At 48.2% G+C, this 24,077-nt stretch overlaps 1 protein-coding gene across 1 annotated transcript in view; it reads left to right on the top strand.

The window, feature by feature from the left end:
• Window positions 1-18,621, top strand: part of LOC112241350 (solute carrier organic anion transporter family member 2A1-like) — an 83,229-nt gene extending 64,608 nt beyond the window's left edge. The window contains exons 9-14 of the mRNA XM_042322857.1: window positions 6,640-6,835; window positions 10,412-10,559; window positions 12,003-12,178; window positions 14,722-14,786; window positions 16,998-17,118; window positions 17,480-18,621. Coding sequence (XP_042178791.1) covers window positions 6,640-6,835; window positions 10,412-10,559; window positions 12,003-12,178; window positions 14,722-14,786; window positions 16,998-17,118; window positions 17,480-17,600 — 827 coding nt within the window. The 3' untranslated portion in view covers window positions 17,601-18,621. The remainder of the gene's footprint in view (window positions 1-6,639; window positions 6,836-10,411; window positions 10,560-12,002; window positions 12,179-14,721; window positions 14,787-16,997; window positions 17,119-17,479) is intronic.
• Window positions 18,622-24,077: the final 5,456 nt, after the last annotated feature.

Below are 24,077 nucleotides of genomic sequence, written 5' to 3'. Positions count from 1 at the left end.
CACTACAGCCTGCTCATAGGTCAGTACAGAACACTACAGCCTCCTCATAGGTCAGTACAGAACACTACTGCCTCCTCATAGGTCAGTACAACACTACTGTCTCCTCATAGGTCAGTACATAACACTACTGTCTCCTCATAGGTCAGTACAGAACACTACTGTCTCCTCATAGGTCAGTACAACACTACAGCCTCCTCATAGGTCAGACATAACACTACTGTCTCCTCATAGGTCAGTACAACACTACTGTCTCCTCATAGGTCAGTACAGAACACTACTGTCTCCTCATAGGTCAGTACAGAACACTACTGTCTCCTCATAGGTCAGTACATAACACTACTGCCTCCTCATAGGTCAGTACAGAACACTACAGCCTCCTCATAGGTCAGTACAGAACACTACTGTCTCCTCATAGGTCAGTACAACACTACTGTCTCCTCATAGGTCAGTACAACACTACAGCCTCCTCATAGGTCAGTACATAACACTACTGTCTCCTCATAGGTCAGTACAACACTACTGTCTCCTCATAGGTCAGTACAACACTACAGCCTGCTCATAGGTCAGTACAGAACACTACAGCCTCCTCATAGGTCAGTACAGAACACTACTGTCTCCTCATAGGTCAGTACAGAACACTACTGTCTCTTCATAGGTCAGTACAGAACACTACAGCCTCATCATAGGTCAGTACAACACTACAGCCTCCTCATAGGTCAGACATAACACTACTGTCTCCTCATAGGTCAGTACAGAACACTACTGTCTCTTCATAGGTCATTACAGAACACTACAGTCTCCTCATAGGCCAGTACAGAACACTACAGCCTCCTCATAGGCCAGTACAGAACACTACTGCCTCCTCATAGGTCAGTACAGAACACTACTGTCTCCTCATAGGTCAGTACAGAACACTACTGTCTCCTCATAGGTCAGTACAACACTACTGTCTCCTCATAGGTCAGTACAGAACACTACAGCCTCCTCATAGGTCAGTACAGAACACTACTGCCTCCTCATAGGTCAGTACAACACTACTGTCTCCTCATAGGTCAGTACATAACACTACTGTCTCCTCATAGGTCAGTACAGAACACTACTGTCTCCTCATAGGTCAGTACAACACTACAGCCTCCTCATAGGTCAGACATAACACTACTGTCTCCTCATAGGTCAGTACAACACTACTGTCTCCTCATAGGTCAGTACAGAACACTACTGTCTCCTCATAGGTCAGTACACTGTCTCCTCATAGGTCAGTACAGAACACTACTGTCTCCTCATAGGTCAGTACATAACACTACTGTCTCCTCATAGGTCAGTACATAACACTACTGCCTCCTCATAGGTCAGTACAACACTACTGTCTCCTCATAGGTCAGTACAACACTACAGCCTGCTCATAGGTCAGTACAGAACACTACAGCCTCCTCATAGGTCAGTACAGAACACTACTGTCTCCTAATAGGTTAGTACAGAACACTACTGTCTCTTCATAGGTCAGTACAGAACACTACAGCCTCATCATAGGTCAGTACAACACTACAGTCTCCTCATAGGTCAGTACAGAACACTACTGTCTCATAGGTCAGTACAACACTACTGTCTCCTCATAGGTCAGTACAGTGCTACTGTCTCCTCATAGGTCAGTACAACACTACTGTCTCCTCATAGGTCAGTACAACACTACTGTCTCCTCATAGGTCAGTACAGTACTACTGTCTCCTCATAGGTCAGTACAGTACTACTGTCTCCTCATAGGTCAGTACAACACTACACACACACACAGGGGAATTATGGCGTATGTGTCTCCTTGTTGATCCACTATGTGGAACAGGGGAATTATGGTTTATCTACCCCCTTGTTGATCCACTATGTGGAACAGGGGAATTATGGTTTATCTGCCCCCTTGTTGATCCACTATGTGGAACAGGGGAATTGTGGTTTATCTGCCCCCTTGTTGGTCCACTATGTGGAACAGGGGAATTATGACGTATCTGCCCCCTTGTTGATCCACTATGTGGAACAGGGGAATTATGGTGTATCTGCCCCCTTGTTGATCCACTATGTGGAACAGGGGAATTATGGTTTATCTGCCCCCTTGTTGATCCACTATGTGGAACAGGGGAATTATGGCGTATCTGCCCCCTTGTTGATCCACTATGTGGAACAGGGGAATTGTGGTTTATCTGCCCCCTTGTTGATCCAATATGTGGAACAGGGGAATTATGGTTTATCTGCCCCCTTGTTGATCCACTATGTGGAACATGGGAATTATGGCGTATCTGTAAATGATAGCATTCATGAAGCTAGCAGGCACGTTCTTCACACGCTAGGAACATGCTGTATTTCCTCCAACATTCAAATAGAAAAAGGTACCTCTCACTCCCAAAACACACACTGGAGACTCACACACAAAGTCTTTGAACAATGGGATGTTCTCAGTCTTTGAACAGTGGGATGTTCTCCGTCTTTGAACAATGGGATGTTCTCCGTCTTTGAACAATGGGATGTTCTCCGTCTTTGAACAATGGGATGTTCTCCGTCTTTGAACAATGGGATGTTCTCCGTCTTTGAACAGTGGGATGTTCTCCGTCTTTGAACAGTGGGATGTTCTCCGTCTTTGAACAATGGGATGTTCTCCGTCTTTGAACAATGGGATGTTCTCCGTCTTTGAACAATGGGATGTTCTCCGTCTTTGAACAATGGGATGTTCTCCGTCTTTGAACAGTGGGATGTTCAACGTCTTTGAACAATGGGATGTTCTCAATCTTTGAGGAACTGACTAAATCAAATTCGGATGTGGATGCCATGGCAGTAGGTGTATGTTCCCGCTTGCCTTCTCAAAGATTTCAGACATGGATATTTTCTGGTCGACCATCACTGCCAGGCCGGCAGGCTGGGACTGGACGATGCTAGAGCTGTGGTGCATAGCATCATTATGTGCTAATAGTCTGTGTCAAGAGTGGGAGGCTCTTCTGGACAGGTACACGTCAGTGTCATCCGTTCAGAAGGTTGGGTTTGATACCAGGCAGGGGTAGCCTGGCCAAAATGTGCTCGAGGGCAGACTCAATGGTTGCAATACGACTGTCCAGAGACTTACATTTCCTTGCGCATCTCAGTGCGTTAAAGATTGGTGCCCCCCAAAACAATTCTTGTAAGTCGAGATTTCAATGCTCTTGGTATGAATTTCTGACAGTGAGTGAAGGAGCTGTTACTCTGGGCATGTTCAGCTCCCTAAGCGAAGAATGCAAAGTGTGTGCTCATCTGAGCCTGTTGTTTTTCACACTGTTCACATGGGTGCAACCACAGCCGGTGTACAGTACTGAATCGGTCAGAAAATAACAGATTTTCACAGAAGACAAGTTCTGAGAAAAAAGTTGTAAAAAAAAAATGCTTTTGGAGGGCTCTGTCCTTTTCTATTCTACTGCCATCTTATCTGTTCTGTCTTATCTGTTCTACTGGCATCTTATCTGTTCTACTGGCATCTTATCTGTTCTGACTTATCTATTCTACTGACATCTTATCTGTTCTACTGCCATCTTATCTATTCTACTGACATCTTATCTGTTCTGTCTCATCTATTCTACTGGCATCTTATCTGTTCTGTCTTATCTATTCTACTGGCATCTTATCTGTTCTGTCTTATCTATTCTACTGGCATCTTATCTGTTCTGTCTTATCTATTCTACTGGCATCTTATCTGTTCTGTCTTATCTAGTCTACTGGCATCTTATCTGTTCTGTCTTATCTATTCTACTGGCAACTTATCTGTTCTGTCTTATCTATTCTACTGGCATCTTATCTATTCTGTCTTATCTATTCTACTGGCATCTTATCTGTTCTGTCTTATCTATTCTACTGGCATCTTATCTGTTCTGTCTTATCTATTCTACTGGCATCTTATCTGTTCTACTGGCATCTTATCTGTTCTACTGGCACCTTATCTATTCTCTCATCTATTCTACGGGCATCTTATCTATTCTACTGGCATATTATCTATTCTGTCTTATCTATTCTACTGGCATATTATCTATTCTACTGTCATTATCTATTATCTTATCTATTTTACTGTCATTATCTTTCCTACTGGCATATCATCTATTCTGTCTTATCTATTCTATTGGCACCTACTCAAATCAAATTGATTTATAAAGCCCTTCTTATATCAGCTGATATCTCAAAGTGCTGTACAGAAACCCAGCCTAAAACCCCAAACAGCAAGCAATGCAGGTGTAGAAGTACGGTGGCTAGGAAAAACTCCCTAGAAAGGCAGGAACCTAGGAAGAAACTTAGAGAGGAACCAGGCTATGAGGGGTGGCCAGTCCTCTTCTGGCTGTGCCGGGTGGAGATTATAACAGAACATGGCCAAGATGTTCAAATGTTCATAGGTGACCAGCATGGTCAAATAATAATAATCACAGTGGATGTCGAGGTTGCAACAGGTCAGCACCTCAGGAGTAAATGTCAGTTGGCTTTTCATAGCCGATCATTCAGAGTATCTCTACTGCTCCTGCTGTCTCTAGAAAGTTGAAAACAGCAGGTCTGGGACAGGTAGCACGTCCGGTGAACAGGTCAGGATTCCATAGCTGCAGGCAGAACAGTTGAAACTGGAGCAGCAGCACGGCCAGGTGGACTGGGGACAGCAAGGAGTCATCAGGCCAGGTAGTCCAACCCAGACAGGAAGATCACGTCAGTGACTCAACCCACTCAAGTGATGCACCCCTCCCAGGGACAACATGAAAGAGCACCAGTAAGCCAGTGACTCAGCCCCTGTAACAGTGTTAGAGGCAGAGAATCCCAGTGGAGAGAGGGGCTCCAGTGCCTTTCTGTTCACCTTCACACCCCTGGGCCAGACTACATTATATCATAGGACCTACTGAAGAGATGAGTCTTCAATGAGACTTAAAGGTTGAGACTGAGTCTACATCTCTCACATGGATAGGCAGACCATTCCATAAAAATGGAGCTCTATAGGAGAAATCCCTGCCTCCAGCTGTTTGATTAGAGATTCTAGCGACAGTAAGGGGGCCTGCGTCTTGTGACCGTAGCGTATGTGTAGGTATGTACGGCAGGACCAAATCGGAAAGATAGGTAGGAGCAAGCCCATGTAATGCTTTGTAGGTTAGCAGTAAAACCTTGAAATCAGCCCTTGCCTTAACAGGAAGCCAGTGTAGAGAGGCTAGCACTGGAGTAATATGATCAAATTTTTTTGGTTCTAGTCAAGATTCTAGCAGCCGTGTTTAGCACTAACTGATGTTTATTTAGTGCTTTATCCGAGTAGCCGGAAAGTAGGTTATGGCAGTAGTGTAACCTAGAAGTGACAAAAGCATGGATTAATTTTTCTGCATCATTTTTTGGACAGAAAGTTTCTGATTTTTGCATGTTACGTAGATGGAAAAAAGCTGTCCTTGAAACTGTCTTGATATGTTCGTCAAAAGAGAGATCAGGGTCCAGAGTAACGCCGAGGTCCTTCACAGTTTTATTTGAGACGACTGTACAACCATCAAGATTAATTGTCAGATTCAACAGAAGATCTCTTTGTTCCTTGGGACCTAGAACAAGCATCTCTGTTTTGTCTGAGTTTAAAAGTAGAACATTTGCAGCCATCCACTTCCTTATGTCTGAAACACAGGCTTCCAGGGAGGGCAATTTTGGGGCTTCACCATGTTTCATCGAAATGTACAGCTGTGTGTCATCCGCATAGCAGTGAAAGTTAACATTATGTTTCCAAATGACATCGCCAAGAGGTAAAATATATAGTGAAATCAATAATGGTCCTAAAACAGAACCTTGAGGAACACCGAAATTGACAGTTGATTTGTCAGAGGACAAACCATTCACAGAGACAAACTGATATCTTTCTGACAGATAAGATCTAAACCAGGCCAGAGCTTGTCCTTGTAGATCAATTTGGGTTTTCAATCTCTCCAAAATAATGTGATGATCAATGGAATCAAAAGCAGCACTAAGGTCTAGGAGTATGAGAACAGATGCAGAGCCTCGGTCTGACGCCATTAAAAGGTCATTTACCACCTTCACAAGTGCAGTCTCAGTGCTATGATGGGGTCTAAAACCAGACTGAAGCATTTCGTATACATTGTTTGTTTGTTTGTATCTATTCTACTGTCTTATTATCTATTCTACTGGCATATTGTTTATTCTACTGGCATTATTCATTCTACTGTCATATTATCTATTCTGTCTAATCTAGTCTACTGGCATCTTATCTATTCTGGCATATTTTTTATTCTACTCGCATTATCTATTTTGCTGTATGTGTATTTGTTGAGGGAGCAGCAGCACTTGCATTTCCAATAAACATTTCCACTCTGGGACAATAATCTTATCTTTATCTTATTTTATCTTAGCGGCAGTTATTTTATCTTAGCGCCGGTTATTTATCTTAGCGCCGGTTATTTATCTTGGCGTCGGTTATTTATCTTGGCGCCGGTTATTTATCTTAGCGCCGGTTATTTTATCTTAGCACCGGTTATTTTATCTTAGCGCCGGTTATTTTATCTTAGCGCCGGTTATTTTATCTTAGCGTCGGTTATTTTATCTTAGCGCCGGTTATTTTATCTTAGCGCTGGTTATTTTATCCTAGTTTTTCTAATCACTCTGTCGCGTCGTCCTCAGGTGCGGTGAACCTTCCTTCGGTTGCCGTGGGGATGCTGGTGGGCGGGGTCATCATGAAGAGGATGGGTCTCTCTCTTAAGGCCATCCCTCGTTTCTCTGTCGCCATGCTGTCCATCTCTGTCCTCCTCCTCATCCCCCTCTTCTTCATGGGATGTCCCACACAGAGGGTGGAAGAGGTCAACTATGGATTCCAAGGGTGAGTCAGTGCTGGGGGTGTAATCTGCATATTTACAAAACACTTAGATCTTCAGAGAACCATGTCCTGGTTGATTGGGGTTGGTGTGCTGAGGGCTTCTGGGGATGATGTTGATGTGTCTGTAGTATGTAGTTTGTCAGCTAACCGTATCTGGGGATGTTGTGTTGCTGTCTGTAGTTTGTCAGCTAATTGTATCTGGGGATGTTGTGTTACTCTCTATGTAGTTTGTCAGTTTATCATATCTGGGGATGTTGTGTTACTCTATGTAGTTTGTCAGTTTACCATATCTGGGGATGTTGTGTTACTCTCTGTAGTTTGTCAGCTGACTGTATCTGGGGATGTTGTGTTGCTGTCTGTAGTTTGTTAGCTAATCGTATCTGGGGATGTTGTGCTGCTGTCTGTAGTTTGTGAGCTGACTGTATCTGGGGATGTTGTGTTACTGTCTGTAGTTTGTCGGCTGATGACACGGGAGTTATTGGGAAGCCATGAGGACTGGAGTTAAGGTTCCTCAGACAGTCTTGCCCAAGTCAAAACGCCATGGAGTTATCACCTAACACTACAGACGCAAAACAGAGATGTACAGTCTGCAGTGTTTTAATTCGTTGGATAAATAAAGTGCCCGGTGAAACACATGCACAAGTTGATCCATTACATAACGATGAGGTCATAATAGGCAGAATAACAAACAGTACATTTTTCAGACAGTACCAATAGACAAGCAACTTCATGGGACAAGACTAGCATTTTGTGAAGATTAAGACGAAGCTATTGTTTGGCGCTGTGCCACTGGTGAACCCAAAACAACTAGAAGGTTGTTACTACAGTACAATAGCAAACAGAGGCTAATGAACAACATGTAACATAAGCAGGAACCCTGGTCTTCATCCCATAACCCCATATCTCTGTAGTCTTCTGTTATGTGGTTTTTGGCACTGAGCTCTACTGATGAACTTACCTCCACCCAAACATCTATAGTGATCCCAAAACACTGAAGTAAACACGAATGCCCTTTTCACACCACTGAGCTGAGCCTAGCAGAGCGGAGTTGTACTGAGCTGAGCCTAGCAGAGCGGAGTTGTGCTGAGCTGAGCCTAGCAGAGCGGAGTTGAGCTGAGCCTAGCAGAGCGGAGTTGTGCTGACCTGAGCCTAGCAGAGCGGAGTTGTGCTGACCTGAGCCTAGCAGAGCGGAGTTGTGCTGACCTGAGCCTAGCAGAGCGGAGTTGTGCTGACCTGAGCCTAGCAGAGCGGAGTTGAGCTGACCTGAGCCTAGCAGAGCGGAGTTGTACTGAGCTGAGCCTAGCAGAGCGGAGTTGTACTGAGCTGAGCCTAGCAGAGCGGAGTTGTACTGACCTGAGCCTAGCAGAGCGGAGTTGTACTGAGCTGAGCCCAGCAGAGCGGAGTTGTACTGAGCCTGAGCAGAGCGGAGTTGTACTGACCTGAGCCTAGCAGAGTGGAGTTGTACTGACCTGAGCTGAGAGCGGAGTTGTACTGAGCTGAGCCCAGCAGAGCGGAGTTGTACTGACCTGAGCTGAGAGCGGAGTTGTACTGAGCTGAGCCTAGCAGAGCGGAGTTGTACTGAGCTGAGCCTAGCAGAGCGGAGTTGTACTGAGCTGAGCCTAGCAGAGCGGAGTTGAGCTGAGCTGAGCCTAGCAGAGCGGAGTTGTGCTGACCTGAGCCTAGCAGAGCGGAGTTGTGCTGACCTGAGCCTAGCAGAGCGGAGTTGTACTGACCTGAGCCTAGCAGAGCGGAGTTGTACTGAGCTGAGCCTAGCAGAGCGGAGTTGTACTGAGCTGAGCCTAGCAGAGCGGAGTTGTACTGAGCTGAGCCTAGCAGAGCGGAGTTGTACTGAGACTAGCAGAGCGGAGTTGTACTGAGCCTAGCAGAGCGGAGTTGTACTGACCTGAGCCTAGCAGAGTGGAGTTGTACTGACCTGAGCTGAGCGGAGTTGTACTGAGCTGAGCCCAGCAGAGCGGAGTTGTACTGACCTGAGCTGAGCGGAGTTGTACTGAGCTGAGCCTAGCAGAGCGGAGTTGTACTGAGCTGAGCCTAGCAGAGGGGAGTTGTACTGAGCCTAGCAGAGGGGAGTTGAACTGAGCTGAGCCTAGCAGAGCGGAGTTATACTGAGCTGAGCTGAGCCTAGCAGAGCAGAGTTGTACTGAGCTGAGCCTAGCAGAGCGGAGTTGTACTGAACTTAGCCTAGCAGAGCAGAGTTGTACTGAGCTGAGCCTAGCAGAGCAGAGTTGTACTGAGCTGAGCCTAGCAGAGCGGAGTTGTACTGAGCCTAGCAGAGCGGAGTTGAGCTGAGCTGAGCCCAGCAGAGTGGAGTTGTACTGAGCTGAGCCTAGCAGAGCGGAGTTGTACTGACCTGAGCCTAGCAGAGCGGAGTTGTACTGAGCTGAGCCCAGCAGAGGGGAGTTGTACTGAGCTGAGCCTAGCAGAGCGGAGTTGTACTGAGCTGAGCCTAGCAGAGCGGAGTTGTACTGAGCTGAGCCTAGCAGAGTGGAGTTGTACTGAGCTGAGCCTAGCAGAGTGGAGTTGTACTGAGCCTAGCAGAGTGGAGTTGTACTGAGCCTAGCAGAGTGGAGTTGTACTGAGCTGGGCCTAGCAGAGTGGAGTTGTACTGAGCTGGGCCTAGCAGAGTGGAGTTGTACTGAGCTGGGCCTAGCAGAGTGGAGTTGTACTGAGCCTAGCAGAGAGGAGTTGTACTGAGCCTAGCAGAGCGGAGTTGAACTGAGCTGAGGAGAGTGGAGTTGTACTGAGCCTAGCAGAGTGGAGTTGTACTGAGCCGGGCCTAGCAGAGTGGAGTTGTACTGAGCTGGGCCTAGCAGAGCGGAGTTGTACTGAGCTGAGCCTAGCAGAGTGGAGTTGTACTGAGCTGAGCCTAGCAGAGTGGAGTTGTACTGAGCCTAGCAGAGTGGAGTTGTACTGAGCTGGGCCTAGCAGAGTGGAGTTGTACTGAGCTGGGCCTAGCAGAGTGGAGTTGTACTGAGCTGGGCCTAGCAGAGTGGAGTTGTACTGAGCCTAGCAGAGAGGAGTTGTACTGAGCCTAGCAGAGCGGAGTTGAACTGAGCTGAGCAGAGTGGAGTTGTACTGAGCCTAGCAGAGTGGAGTTGTACTGAGCTGGGCCTAGCAGAGTGGAGTTGTACTGAGCCTAGCAGAGTGGAGTTGTACTGAGCTGGGCCTGGATAACAATATCTCTATACTCTCTACACTCGCCAGTTTTGGCTAGCCAGCACCATCTTCAGCCTTAATGTCGGTAGCCCCCTGGTAAACAGTGTATTCGCTGGATGATTCGCGAAGTCTAATCACTGCTGCCCCCAATTTGTGGTAGCCGGCGTCTCAACCCCGTATGAGCTGAGCAGAGCGGAGTTTTACTGAGCTGAGCCCAGCGGAGTTGTACTGAGCTTGTTATGAATTCACCATAGCTGCTAAACCCTGCTAGAAAGGGCAGTGTGAAAAGACAATGTCCGAGCACAATACATTTCGTGCAAAATAGTGTAACAAAATGGTACATGTCTATTGTGATACCAACATCCTTCTTTAAACATCTCTAATCATCTTCTCTCTTCTCATCAGGTCTCTGGCCAATTGTTATTCCAACTGCTCCTGCCCTGCTGACTCCTTCAACCCAGTGTGTGGAACTGACAACACTGAGTACCTGTCTCCCTGCCATGCAGGTTGCAAAGACTACACCAAAGACCCCAACAACAAATTCAGAGTTCTGGTGCGTTCTGGGTGGTCAGTGAAGTTAGGAATACGGTAGAGAATGGTATAATTGAACAAAGAGTAAAACCACATCTGTTATAGGTCAGTAGGGCAGCCAGTCAGACCTAGTACTGCAGTCTGAACCTACAATTGCACAACATGGATGGTTCACAGTCAATGGGCCAGTCCTATCCATCTCTAATTTTTTATTTTATTTTTACCTTTATTTAAGTAGGCAAGTCAGTTAAGAACAAATTCTTATTTACAATGACAGCCTAGAGGGGAACAGTGGGTTAACTGCCTTGTTCCGGGGCAGAACGACAGTGGTGTACCTTGTCAGCTTGGGGATTCGATCTAGCAACCTTTCGGTCTCTAGTCCAACGCTCTAACCACTAGGCTAATCAGAGGGTAATCAGCCCTGGGACACAGGGGAAGTGTTTTAAGTGTTTCAAAACCATGTCAGCCACTAAGCCATCCATTAACAGGATGACTGTTTAGCAGGCTAATAGAGTTGAGGTCATATTGACATAGTGTATATGGTAACCCCCCCCATGCATGGCGAATATACTGACCTGAGCCTAGCAGAGCAGAGTTGTACTGAGCTGAGCCCAGCAGAGGGGAGTTGTACTGACCTGAGCCTAGCAGAGCAGAGTTGTACTGAGCTGAGCCCAGCAGAGGGGAGTTGAACTGAGCTGAGCCCAGCAGAGGAGAGTTGAACTGAGCTGAGCCCAGCAGAGGAGAGTTGAACTGAGCTGAGCCTAGCAGAGCGGAGTTGAACTGAGCTGAGCCTAGCAGAGTGGAGTTGTACTGAGCTGAGCCCAACAGAGGGTAGTTGTACTGAGCTGAGCCCAGCAGAGGGGAGTTGAACTGAGCTGAGCCCAGCAGAGGGGAGTTGAACTGAGCTGAGCCCAGCAGAGGGGAGTTGAACTGAGCTGAGACCAGAACAGCTGAGCCTAGCAGAGGGGAGTTGAACTGAGCTGAGCCTAGCAGAGGGAGTTGAACTGAGCTGAGCCCAGCAGAGCCTGAGCAGAGCAGAGTTGTACTGAGCTGAGCCCAGCAGAGGGGAGTTGAACTGAGCTGAGCCTAGCAGAGCGGAGTTGAACTGAGCTGAGCCCAGCAGAGGGGAGTTGAACTGAGCTGAGCCTAGCAGAGGAGAGTTGAACTGAGCTGAGACCAGCAGAGGGGAGTTGTACTGAGCTGAGCCCAGCAGAGGAGAGTTGAACTGAGCTGAGCCCAGCAGAGGAGAGTTGAACTGAGCTGAGACCAGCAGAGCTAGCTCATGTTGTAAATACTAATTGAGGAAAGTATACAGTACTTTCAAGTCAATATAGGATATCAATCATTCACCATTTTGCCATTGTCTTAGCAAACAAAAACAAGGATCTGTCCATTTTCTTTCATAATGTATTGCATGTATCTTTTATATAATGAAACCGGTGTCGTCTTCGTTCTCCTGCTTTAGGAGTACACAGACTGTATCTGTACAGCTCACAGCCAGGGTAGTGGTGGGGGTACTGCCCGCCCCGGCCCCTGCCCCAACCAATGTCCTCACTTCCTGCTTCCTGTCATGTTCCTCATCTCTCTGGCCGCGATGATCGCCTCTCTAACACACAATCCCATCTATATGATGGTCCTCAGGTAATGTCTCTAACACACAATCCCATCTATATGATGGTCCTCAGGTAATGTCTCTAACACACAATCCCATCTATATGATGGTCCTCAGGTAATGTCTCTAACACACAATCCCATCTATATGATGGTCCTCAGGTAATGTCTCTAACACACAATCCCATCTATATGATGGTCCTCAGGTAATGTCTCTAACACACAATCCCATCTATATGATGGTTCTCAGGTAATGTCTCTAACACACAATCCCATCTATATGATGGTTCTCAGGTAATGTCTCTAACACACAATCCCATCTACAGTGCCTTGCGAAAGTATTCGGCCCACTTGAACTTTGCGACCTTTTGCCACATTTCAGGCTTCAAACATAAAGATATAAAACTGTATTTTTTTGTGAAGACTCAACAACAAGTGGGACACAATCATGAAGTGGAACGACATTCATTGGATATTTCAAACTTTTTTAACAAATCAAAAACTGAAGAATTGGGCGTGCAAAATTATTCAGCCCCTTTACTTTCAGTGTAGCAAACTCTCTCCAGAAGTTCAGTGAGGATCTCTGAATGATCCAATGTTGACCTAAATGACTAATGATGATAAATACAATCCACCTGTGTGTAATCAAGTCTCCGTATAAATGCACCTGCACTGTGATAGTCTCAGAGGTCCGTTAAAAGCGCAGAGAGCATGGATTAAATGTTTTAAAAAGTATCATCAATCTACAAATACAATATAATGACGAAGCGAAAACAGGTTTGACATTTTTTTGCACATTTAATAAAAAAATAAAATAAATGAAAAACCTTATTTCCGTAAGTATTCAGACCCTTTGCTATGACACTCAAAATTGAGCTCAGGTGCATCCTGTTTCCATTGATTCAACTTGATACAACTTGATTGTAGTCCACCTGTGGTAAATTCAATTGATTGGACATGATTTGGAAAGGCACACACCTGTCTATATAAAAGGTCCCACAGTTGACAGTGCATGTCAGAGCAACAACCAAGCCATGAGGTTAAAGGAATTTTCCGTAGAGCTCCGAGACATGATTGTGTCGAGGCACAGATCTGGGGAAGGGTACCAAAAAATGTCTGCAGCATTGAAGGTCCCCAAGAAGACAATGGCCTTGACAAGGTTTAGAACCACCAAGACTATTCCTAGAGCTGGCCGTCCGGCCAAACTGAGCAATCGGGGGAGAAGACTTTGGTCTGAATGCCAAGAGTCACGTCTCAAGGAAACCTGGCACCATCCCTACAGTGAAGCCTGGTGGTGGCACCATCCCTATGGTGAAGCATGGTGATGGCACCATCCCTATGGTGAAGCATGGTGATGGCACCATCCCTATGGTGAAGCATGGTGATGGCACCATCCCTATGGTGAAGCATGGTGATGGCACCATCCCTATGGTGAAGCATGGTGATGGCACCATCCCTACGGTGAAGCATGGTGATGGCACCATCCCTACGGTGAAGCATGGTGGTGGCACCATCCCTACGGTGAAGCATGGTGGTGGCAGCATCATGCTATGGGGATGTTTTTCAGCCGCAGGGACTTCAGATCAAGAGAACGATGAACGGAGCAAAATACAGAGAGATCCTTGATGAAGTCCTGAGCTCTTCGAAGCAGGTTCTCAGACTGTGGCGATGGTCCACCTTCCAGCAAAACAATGACCCTCAGAACACAGCCAAGATAAAGCAGGAGTGACTTCGGGACAATTCGGAACAATTCAGGAGTGACTTCGGGACAAGTGGCCCAGCCAGAGCCCGGACTTGAACCCAATTGAACATCTCTGGAGAGACCTGAAAATAACTGCTCTCTATACAACTTGACAGAGTTTAAGAGGATCTGCAGAAACAAATGGGAGAAACTCCACAAATACAGGTGTGCCAAGCTTGTAGGGTCATACCCAAGAAGACTCGAGGCTGTAATTGCTGCCAAAGGTGTTTCAACAAAGTACTGAATAAAGGGTCTGAATAAATATGATATTTCCGTTTCAAGAAAAATATAAAACCTGTTTTTCCTTCATCATTATGGGGTATTGTGATGTCATTATGGGGTATTGTGATGTCATTATGGGGTATTGTGATGTCATTATGGGGTATTGTGATGTCATTATGGAGTATTGTGATGTCATTATGGGGTATTGTGATGTCATTATGGGGTATTGTGATGTCATTATGGAGTATTGTGATGTCATTATGGAGTATTGTGATGTCATTATGGAGTATTGTGATGTCATTATGGAGTATTGTGATGTCATTATGGGGTATTGTGATGTCATTATGGAGTATTGTGATGTCATTATGGAGTATTGTGATGTCATTGTGGGGTATTGTGTGTAGATTGATGAGAAGAAAAAACAGTGTAATCCATTTTAAAATATAGCTGTAACGTAACAAAATGTGGAAAAAGTCAAGCAGTCTGAATACTTTCCAAATGCACTGTATATGTTATAGTTTAATGTAATTAAAGCAAGATATTGAACAGGACTATTCAGTACGACGTTATAAACCAACTTTTTGTGTTGTCTTCGCTTGAATTGTTTCAGAACTGTTCCCCATGAAGAGAAATCTTTTGCCATCGGAGTCCAGTTTCTGCTCATGAGAGTGCTTGGTAAGTTTCCTCTTAAGATGTATACTTCATAAAGACGGATGTTGTTGAAACAACACACAATGGAATATAATAATATGCATCAATATGCATCAATGTAGTGTTAGAGTGCCCTCTAGTGGACGACAGCTGCTTTGAACCGAGATCCCCATATCTTCCTGCTGCTGCAAAAAAAGTGTTTTGAATAAGAGTTGTGATTGAGATCTGATCCTCTCCTTTCTCTACGAACAAGGTCAATGTTGACAATTAAAAGTGTTATTATAACAGCCTGGTTACCAGTTCAGCTTGGCCATCCACAGCTCTTGTATATAATATTATTATTTACACTGAACAAAAATATAAATGCAACGTGCAACAATTTCAAAAGATTTTGACTGAGTTACAGTAAATATAAGAAAATCAGTCAATTGAAATGAATTCATTAGGCCTTAATCTATGGATTTCACATGACTGGGAATACAGATATACACCTGTTGGTCACAGATACCTTAATCTATGGATTTCACATGACTGGGAATACAGATATACACCTGTTGGTCACAGATACCTTAATCTATGGATTTCACATGACTGGGAATACAGATATACACCTGTTGGTCACAGATACCTTAATCTATGGATTTCACATGACTGGGAATACAGATATACACCTGTTGGTCACAGATACCTTAATCTATGGATTTCACATGACTGGGAATACAGATATACACCTGTTGGTCACAGATACCTTAATCTATGGATTTCACATGACTGGGAATACAGATATACACCTGTTGGTCACAGATACCTTAATCTATGGATTTCACATGACTGGGAATACAGATATACACCTGTTGGTCACAGATACCTTAATCTATGGATTTCACATGACTGGGAATACAGATATACACCTGTTGGTCACAGATACCTTAATCTATGGATTTCACATGACTGGGAATACAGATATACACCTGTTGGTCACAGATACCTTAATCTATGGATTTCACATGACTGGGAATACAGATATACACCTGTTGGTCACAGATACCTGTGAAGAAAAAAAAGAAGTAGGGTGATGGATCAGAAAACCACAGTTTTCCTCATGCAGTACAACATCTCCTTCACATAGAGTTGAATGTGTCCTGTGGAATGTTGTCCCACTCCTCTTCAATGGCTGTACGAAGCGCTGTCGTACATGTCCAGAGCATCCCAAACATGCTCAATGGGTGACATGTCTTGTGAGAATGCAGGTCATGGAAGAATTGGGACATTTGAACCTTTTCACCTTCACATGAATTGTGTACAGATCCTTCCTTGTGACATGGGGACATCCATTATCATGCTGAAACATGAGGTGATGGCGGCGGATGAATGGCACGACAATGGGCCTCAGGATCTCGTCACGGTATATCTGTGCATTCAAATTGCCATCGATAAATTGCATTTGGGTTTGTTGTTCGTAGCTTATCAAATCACATTGTATTGGTCACGTACACATATTTAGCAGATGTTATTGTGGGTGTAGTGAAATGCTTGTGTTCCTAGCTCCAACAGCTTGACCTATGCCTGCCCATACCATAACCCCACAGCTACCATGGGGCACTCTGTTCACATCGTTGACATCAGCAAACTGCTCGGAAACATGACACCATACACGTGGTCTGTGGTTGTGAGGCCGGTTGGATGTACTACCAAATTCTCTAAAAGGACGTTGGAGGCGGCTTATGGTAGAGAAATGAACATTAAATTATCTGGCAACAGCTCTGTTGGACATCCTTGCAGTCAGCATGCTAATTGCGCGCTCCCTCAATACTTGAGACATCTGTGGCATATTAAAATGGCCTTTTATTGTCCCAAGCACAAGGTGCACCTGTGTAATGATCGTGCTTTTTAATTAGCTTCTTGATATGCCACACCTGTCAGGTGGATGGATTATCTTGGCAGAGGAGAAATGCTCACTAACAGGGATGTAAACAAAATGTGTACACAAAATTTGAGAGAAATAAACTTTTTGTGTGTATGGAAAATTTCTGGGATCTTTTTTTAATTTCAGCTCATTAAACACTGGATCAACACTATACACATGTTGTGTTTTGATATATATATTTTTTGTTCAGTTTATATGATCTAATCCTGTGCTTTTCTATTCTAGCCTGGTTACCAGCCCTGTTCGGCATGACCATCCTCAGGTCCTGTATATAATGTTATGTATTGTGTGATCCTCCTCTATTCTAGCCTGGTTACCAGCCCCAGCCCTGTTCGGCATGACCATCGACAGCGCCTGTATTTGGTGGAAACAAGCCTGTGGCAACCGGCTGGGCTGTGGTTACTATGACAATAACACCCTGAGGAACAGGTGAGGAAGAATGTCTCGTACTGCTATTGGTTACGGCCTCGTTTATACAAGAGATAATGATTGGTTGACTGTATTGGTTGACTGTATTGGTTGACTGTATTGGTTGACTGTATTCCTTGTTTATACAAGCGATAATGATTGGTTGACTGTGTTGGTTGACTGTATTGATTGATTGTATGCCTCGTTCATACAAGTGATAATGATTGGTTGACTGTGTTGGTTGACTGTAATGGTTGACTGTATTGGTTGACAGTATTGATTGACTGTATTGATTGATTGTATGCCTCGTACATACAAGTGATAATGATTGGTTGACTGATTTGATTTGTTGGTTGATTCAGTGATTGATGTATCTCTGCAGATACCTGGGTCTGCAGGTGGGCTTCAAGGTGATGGGGATCTTCCTGCTGGGGCTGGCTGGATGGAAGGTCCAGAGGACCAGGGAGTACAACCTGGAAAAACAGCCTAATGGACCACTGTGATCCTGGGATATGACTGCTCGCTGGGCTCCTTAACTCCTTCCTTCCTCCCCCCTCCCGCCGTCCCTCCCACACGATAGAGACTGGCCCCTGAGGACCACTTTACCCCTCCCTCCCGTTTCACACGATAGAGACTGGCCACTGAGGACCACTATACCCCTCCCTCCCATCTCAAACGATAAAGACTGGCCACTAAGGAGCACTATACCCTTCCCTCCCACACGATAGAGACTGGCCACTGAGGACCACTATACCCCTCCCTCCCACACGATAGAGACTGGCCAGCGAGGACCACTATACCCCTCCCTCCCCTCTCACACGATAGAGACTGGCCACTGAGGACCACTTTACCCCTCCCACCCACACGATAGAGACTGGCCACTGAGGACCACTTTACCCTTCCCTCTCACACAATAGAGACTGGCCACTGAGGACCACTTTACCCCTCCCTCCCTCTCACACGATAGAGACTGGCCACTGAGGACCACTTTACCCCTCCCTCCCACACGATAGAGACTGGCCACTGAGGACCACTATACCCCTCCCTCCCACACGATAGAGACTGGCCACTGAGGACCACTCTACCCCTCCCTCCCACACGATAGAGACTGGCCAGTGAGGACCACTATACCCCTCCCTCCCCTCTCACACGATAGAGACTGGCCACTGAGGACCACTATACCCCTCCCTCCCACACGATAGAGACTGTCCACTGAGGACCACTATACCCCTCCCGTCTCACACGATAGAGACTGGCCCCTGAGGACCACTATACCCCTCCCTCCCACACGATAGAGACTGGCCACTGAGGACCACTTTACCCCTCCCTCTCACACGATAGAGACTGGCCACTGAGGACCACTTTACCTCTCCCTCCCTCTCACACGATAGAGACTGGTCACTGAGGACCACTTTACCCCTCCCTCCCACACGATAGAGACTGGCCCCTGAGGACCACTTTACCCCTCCCTCCCACACGATAGAGACTGGCCCCTGAGGACTACTTTACCCCTCCCTCCCACACGATAGAGACTGGCCACTGAGGACTACTTTACCCCCCCCTCCCTGCCACACGATAGAGAATGGCCACTGAGGACCTCTTTACCCCTCCCTCCCATCTCACACGTTAGAGACTGGCCACTGAGGACCACTTTACCCTTCCCTCCCATCTCACGCGATAGAGACTGGCCACTGAGGACCACTATACCCCTCCCTCCCACACGATAAAGACTGGCCACTGAGGACCACTATACCCCTCCCTCCCTCACACACGATAGAGACTGGCCACTGAGGACCTCTTTACCCCTACCTCCCATCTCACACGTTAGAGACTGGCCACTGAGGACCACTTTACCCTTCCCTCCCATCTCACACGATAGAGACTGGCCACTGAGGACCACTATACCCCTCCCTCCCACACGATAGAGACTGGCCACCGAGGACCACTATACCCCTCCCTCCCTCACACACGATAGAGACTGGCCACTGAGGACCTCTTTACCCCTCCCTCCCACACGATAGACTGGCCAGTGAGGACTACTTTACCCCTCCCTCCCACACGATAGAGACTGGCCCCTGAGGACTACTTTACCCCTCCCTCCCACACGATAGAGACTGGCCACTGAGGACTACTTTACCCCCCCTCCCTGCTACACGATAGAGAATGGCCACTGAGGACCTCTTTACCCCTCCCTCCCACACGATAGAGACTGGCCACTGAGGACCTCTTTACCCCTCCCTCCCACACGATAGAGACTGGCCACTGAGGACTAGAGACTGGCCCCTGAGGACTACTTTACCCCTCCCTCCCACACGATAGAGACTGGCTACTGAGGACTACTTTACCCCTCCCTCCCATCTCACACGATAGAGACTGGCCCCTGAGGACCAGTTTACTCCTCCCTCCCACACGATAGAGACTGGCCACTGAGGACCAGTTTACTCCTCCCTCACACACGATAGAGACTGGCCACTGAGGACCTCTTTACCCCTACCTCCCATCTCACACGTTAGAGACTGGCCACTGAGGACCACTTTACCCTTCCCTCCCATCTCACACGATAGAGACTGGCCACTGAGGACCACTATACCCCTCCCTCCCACACGATAGACACCGGCCACTGAGGACTACTTTACCCCTCCCTCCCACACGATAGAGACTGGCCACTGAGGACCTCTTTACCCCTCCCTCCCACACGATAGAGACTGGCCACTGAGGACTACTTTACTCCTCCCTCCCACACGATAGAGACTGGCCCCCGAGGACTACTTTACCCCTCCCTCCCACACGATAGAGACTGTCCACTGAGGACCACTATACCCCTCCCGTCTCACACGATAGAGACTGGCCACTGAGGACCACTATACCCCTCCCTCCCACACGATAGACTGGCCACTGAGGACCACTTTACCCCTCCCTCTCACACGATAGAGACTGGCCACTGAGGACCACTTTACCCCTCCCTCCCTCTCACACGATAGAGACTGGTCACTGAGGACCACTTTACCCCTCCCTCCCACACGATAGAGACTGGCCAGTGAGGACCACTATACCCCTCCCTCCCCTCTCACACGATAGAGACTGGCCACTGAGGACCACTTTACCCCTCCCACCCACACGATAGAGACTGGCCACTGAGGACCACTATACCCCTCCCTCCCACACGATAGAGACTGTCCACTGAGGACCACTATACCCCTCCCGTCTCACACGATAGAGACTGGCCACTGAGGACCACTATACCCCTCCCTCCCACACGATAGAGACTGGCCACTGAGGACCACTTTACCCCTCCCTCTCACACGATAGAGACTGGCCACTGAGGACCACTATACCCCTCCCTCCCATCTCACACGATAAAGACTGGCCACTAAGGAGCACTATACCCTTCCCTCCCACACGATAGAGACTGGCTACTGAGGACCACTATACCCCTCCCTCCCACACGATAGAGACTGGCCAGCGAGGACCACTATACCCCCCCTCCCCCTCTCACACGATAGAGACTGGTCACTGAGGACCACTTTACCCCTCCCTCCCACACGATAGAGACTGGCCAGTGAGGACCACTATACCCCTCCCTCCCCTCTCACACGATAGAGACTGGCCACTGAGGACCACTTTACCCCTCCCACCCACACGATAGAGACTGGCCACTGAGGACCACTATACCCCTCCCTCCCACACGATAGAGACTGTCCACTGAGGACCACTATACCCCTCCCTCCCACATGATAGAGACTGGCCACTGAGGACCACTATACCCCTCCCTCCCTCACACACGATAGAGACTGGCCACTGAGGACCTCTTTACCCCTCCCTCCCACACGATAGACTGGCCACTGAGGACTACTTTACCCCTCCCTCCCACACGATAGAGACTGGCCCCTGAGGACTACTTTACCCCTCCCTCCCACACGATAGAGACTGGCCACTGAGGACTACTTTACCCCCCTCCCTGCCACACGATAGAGAATGGCCACTGAGGACCTCTTTACCCCTCCCTCCCATCTCACACGTTAGAGACTGGCCACTGAGGACCACTTTACCCTTCCCTCCCATCTCACACGATAGAGACTGGCCACTGAGGACCACTATACCCCTCCCTCCCACACGATAGAGACTGGCCACTGAGGACCACTATACCCCTCCCTCCCTCACACACGATAGAGACTGGCCACTGAGGACCTCTTTACCCCTACCTCCCATCTCACACGTTAGAGACTGGCCACTGAGGACCACTTTACCCTTCCCTCCCATCTCACACGATAGAGACTGGCCACTGAGGACCACTATACCCCTCCCTCCCACACGATAGAGACTGGCCACTGAGGACCACTATACCCCTCCCTCCCTCACACACGATAGAGACTGGCCACTGAGGACCTCTTTACCCCTCCCTCCCACACGATAGACTGGCCAGTGAGGACTACTTTACCCCTCCCTCCCACACGATAGAGACTGGCCCCTGAGGACTACTTTACCCCTCCCTCCCACACGATAGAGACTGGCCACTGAGGACTACTTTACCCCCCTCCCTGCTACACGATAGAGAATGGCCACTGAGGACCTCTTTACCCCTCCCTCCCACACGATAGAGACTGGCCACTGAGGACCTCTTTACCCCTCCCTCCCACACAATAGAGACTGGCCACTGAGGACTACTTTACCCCTCCCTCCCACACGATAGAGACTGGCCCCTGAGGACTACTTTACCCCTCCCTCCCACACGATAGAGACTGGCTACTGAGGACTACTTTACCCCTCCCTCCCATCTCACACGATAGAGACTGGCCCCTGAGGACCAGTTTACTCCTCCCTCCCACACGATAGAGACTGGCCACTGAGGACCAGTTTACTCCTCCCTCACACACGATAGAGACTGGCCACTGAGGACCTCTTTACCCCTACCTCCCATCTCACACGTTAGAGACTGGCCACTGAGGACCACTTTACCCTTCCCTCCCATCTCACACGATAGAGACTGGCCACTGAGGACCACTATACCCCTCCCTCCCACACGATAGACACCGGCCACTGAGGACTACTTTACCCCTCCCTCCCACACGATAGAGACTGGCCACTGAGGACCTCTTTACCCCTCCCTCCCACACGATAGAGACTGGCCACTGAGGACTACTTTACTCCTCCCTCCCACACGATAGAGACTGGCCCCGAGGACTACTTTACCCCTCCCTCCCACACGATAGAGACTGTCCACTGAGGACCACTATACCCCTCCCTCCCACACGATAGACTGGCCACTGAGGACCACTTTACCCCTCCCTCTCACACGATAGAGACTGGCCACTGAGGACCACTTTACCCCTCCCTCCCTCTCACACGATAGAGACTGGTCACTGAGGACCACTTTACCCCTCCCTCCCACACGATAGAGACTGGCCAGTGAGGACCACTATACCCCTCCCTCCCCTCTCACACGATAGAGACTGGCCACTGAGGACCACTTTACCCCTCCCACCCACACGATAGAGACTGGCCACTGAGGACCACTATACCCCTCCCTCCCACACGATAGAGACTGTCCACTGAGGACCACTATACCCCTCCCTCCCACACGATAGAGACTGGCCACTGAGGACCACTATACCCCTCCCTCCCTCCCACACGATAGAGACTGGCCACTGAGGACCTCTTTACCCCTCCCTCCCACACGATAGACTGGCCAGTGAGGACTACTTTACCCCTCCCTCCCACACGATAGAGACTGGCCCCTGAGGACTACTTTACCCCTCCCTCCCACACGATAGAGACTGGCCACTGAGGACTACTTTACCCCCCTCCCTGCCACACGATAGAGAATGGCCACTGAGGACCTCTTTACCCCTCCCTCCCACACGATAGAGACTGGCCACTGAGGACTACTTTACCCCTCCCTCCCACACGATAGAGACTGGCCCCTGAGGACTACTTTACCCCTCCCTCCCACACGATAGAGACTGGCTACTGAGGACTACTTTACCCCTCCCTCCCATCTCACACGATAGAGACTGGCCCCTGAGGACCAGTTTACTCCTCCCTCCCACACGATAGAGACTGGCCACTGAGGACCAGTTTACTCCTCCCTCACACACGATAGAGACTGGCCACTGAGGACCTCTTTACCCCTACCTCCCATCTCACACGTTAGAGACTGGCCACTGAGGACCACTTTACCCTTCCCTCCCATCTCACACGATAGAGACTGGCCACTGAGGACCACTATACCCCTCCCTCCCCACACGATAGAGACCGGCCACTGAGGACTACTTTACCCCTCCCTCCCACACGATAGAGACTGGCCACTGAGGACCTCTTTACCCCTCCCTCCCACACGATAGAGACTGGCCACTGAGGACTACTTTACTCCTCCCTCCCACACGATAGAGACTGGCCCCGAGGACTACTTTACCCCTCCCTCCCACACGATAGAGACTGGCTACTGAGGACTACTTTACCCCTCCCTCCCATCTCACACGATAGAGACTGGCCACTGAGGACCACTATACCCCTCCCTCCCACACGATAGAGACCGGCCACTGAGGACTACTTTACCCCTCCCTCCCACACGATAGAGACTGGCCACTGAGGACCTCTTTACCCCTCCCTCCCACACGATAGAGACTGGCCCCTGAGGACTACTTTACCCCTTCCTCCCACACGATAGAGACTGGCCACTGAGGACTACTTTACTCCTCCCTCCCGTCTCACTGTGCTAATCCAATCCACCACATTACTACAATCTAATCTGTCTCGCAGGAGAGAAGAGACTCACCTGCCACTGAGGTACACTGTGCCTTGCAACTGGTCTGCTAATGCAGGGTCTGAATACAACGGAGGGACTACTGTGATTCAACTCTGAGCAGCCAGCCTCATTCCTATAGAAGTGTTTCACATGACTCCTCTCAGTGGGCTTAGCTGGTTATCTAAAGGTTGTTTTTTTCTCGCTGAGGTCCGCCTGTGCTTTTCAATGGAGAGTA

Source organism: Oncorhynchus tshawytscha, linkage group LG06, assembly GCF_018296145.1.
Source record: "Oncorhynchus tshawytscha isolate Ot180627B linkage group LG06, Otsh_v2.0, whole genome shotgun sequence".
NCBI lineage: Eukaryota > Metazoa > Chordata > Actinopteri > Salmoniformes > Salmonidae > Oncorhynchus > Oncorhynchus tshawytscha.
The sequence above is the reverse complement of the archived record's forward strand: the minus strand, read 5'-3'. Positions and strand labels throughout refer to the sequence as shown.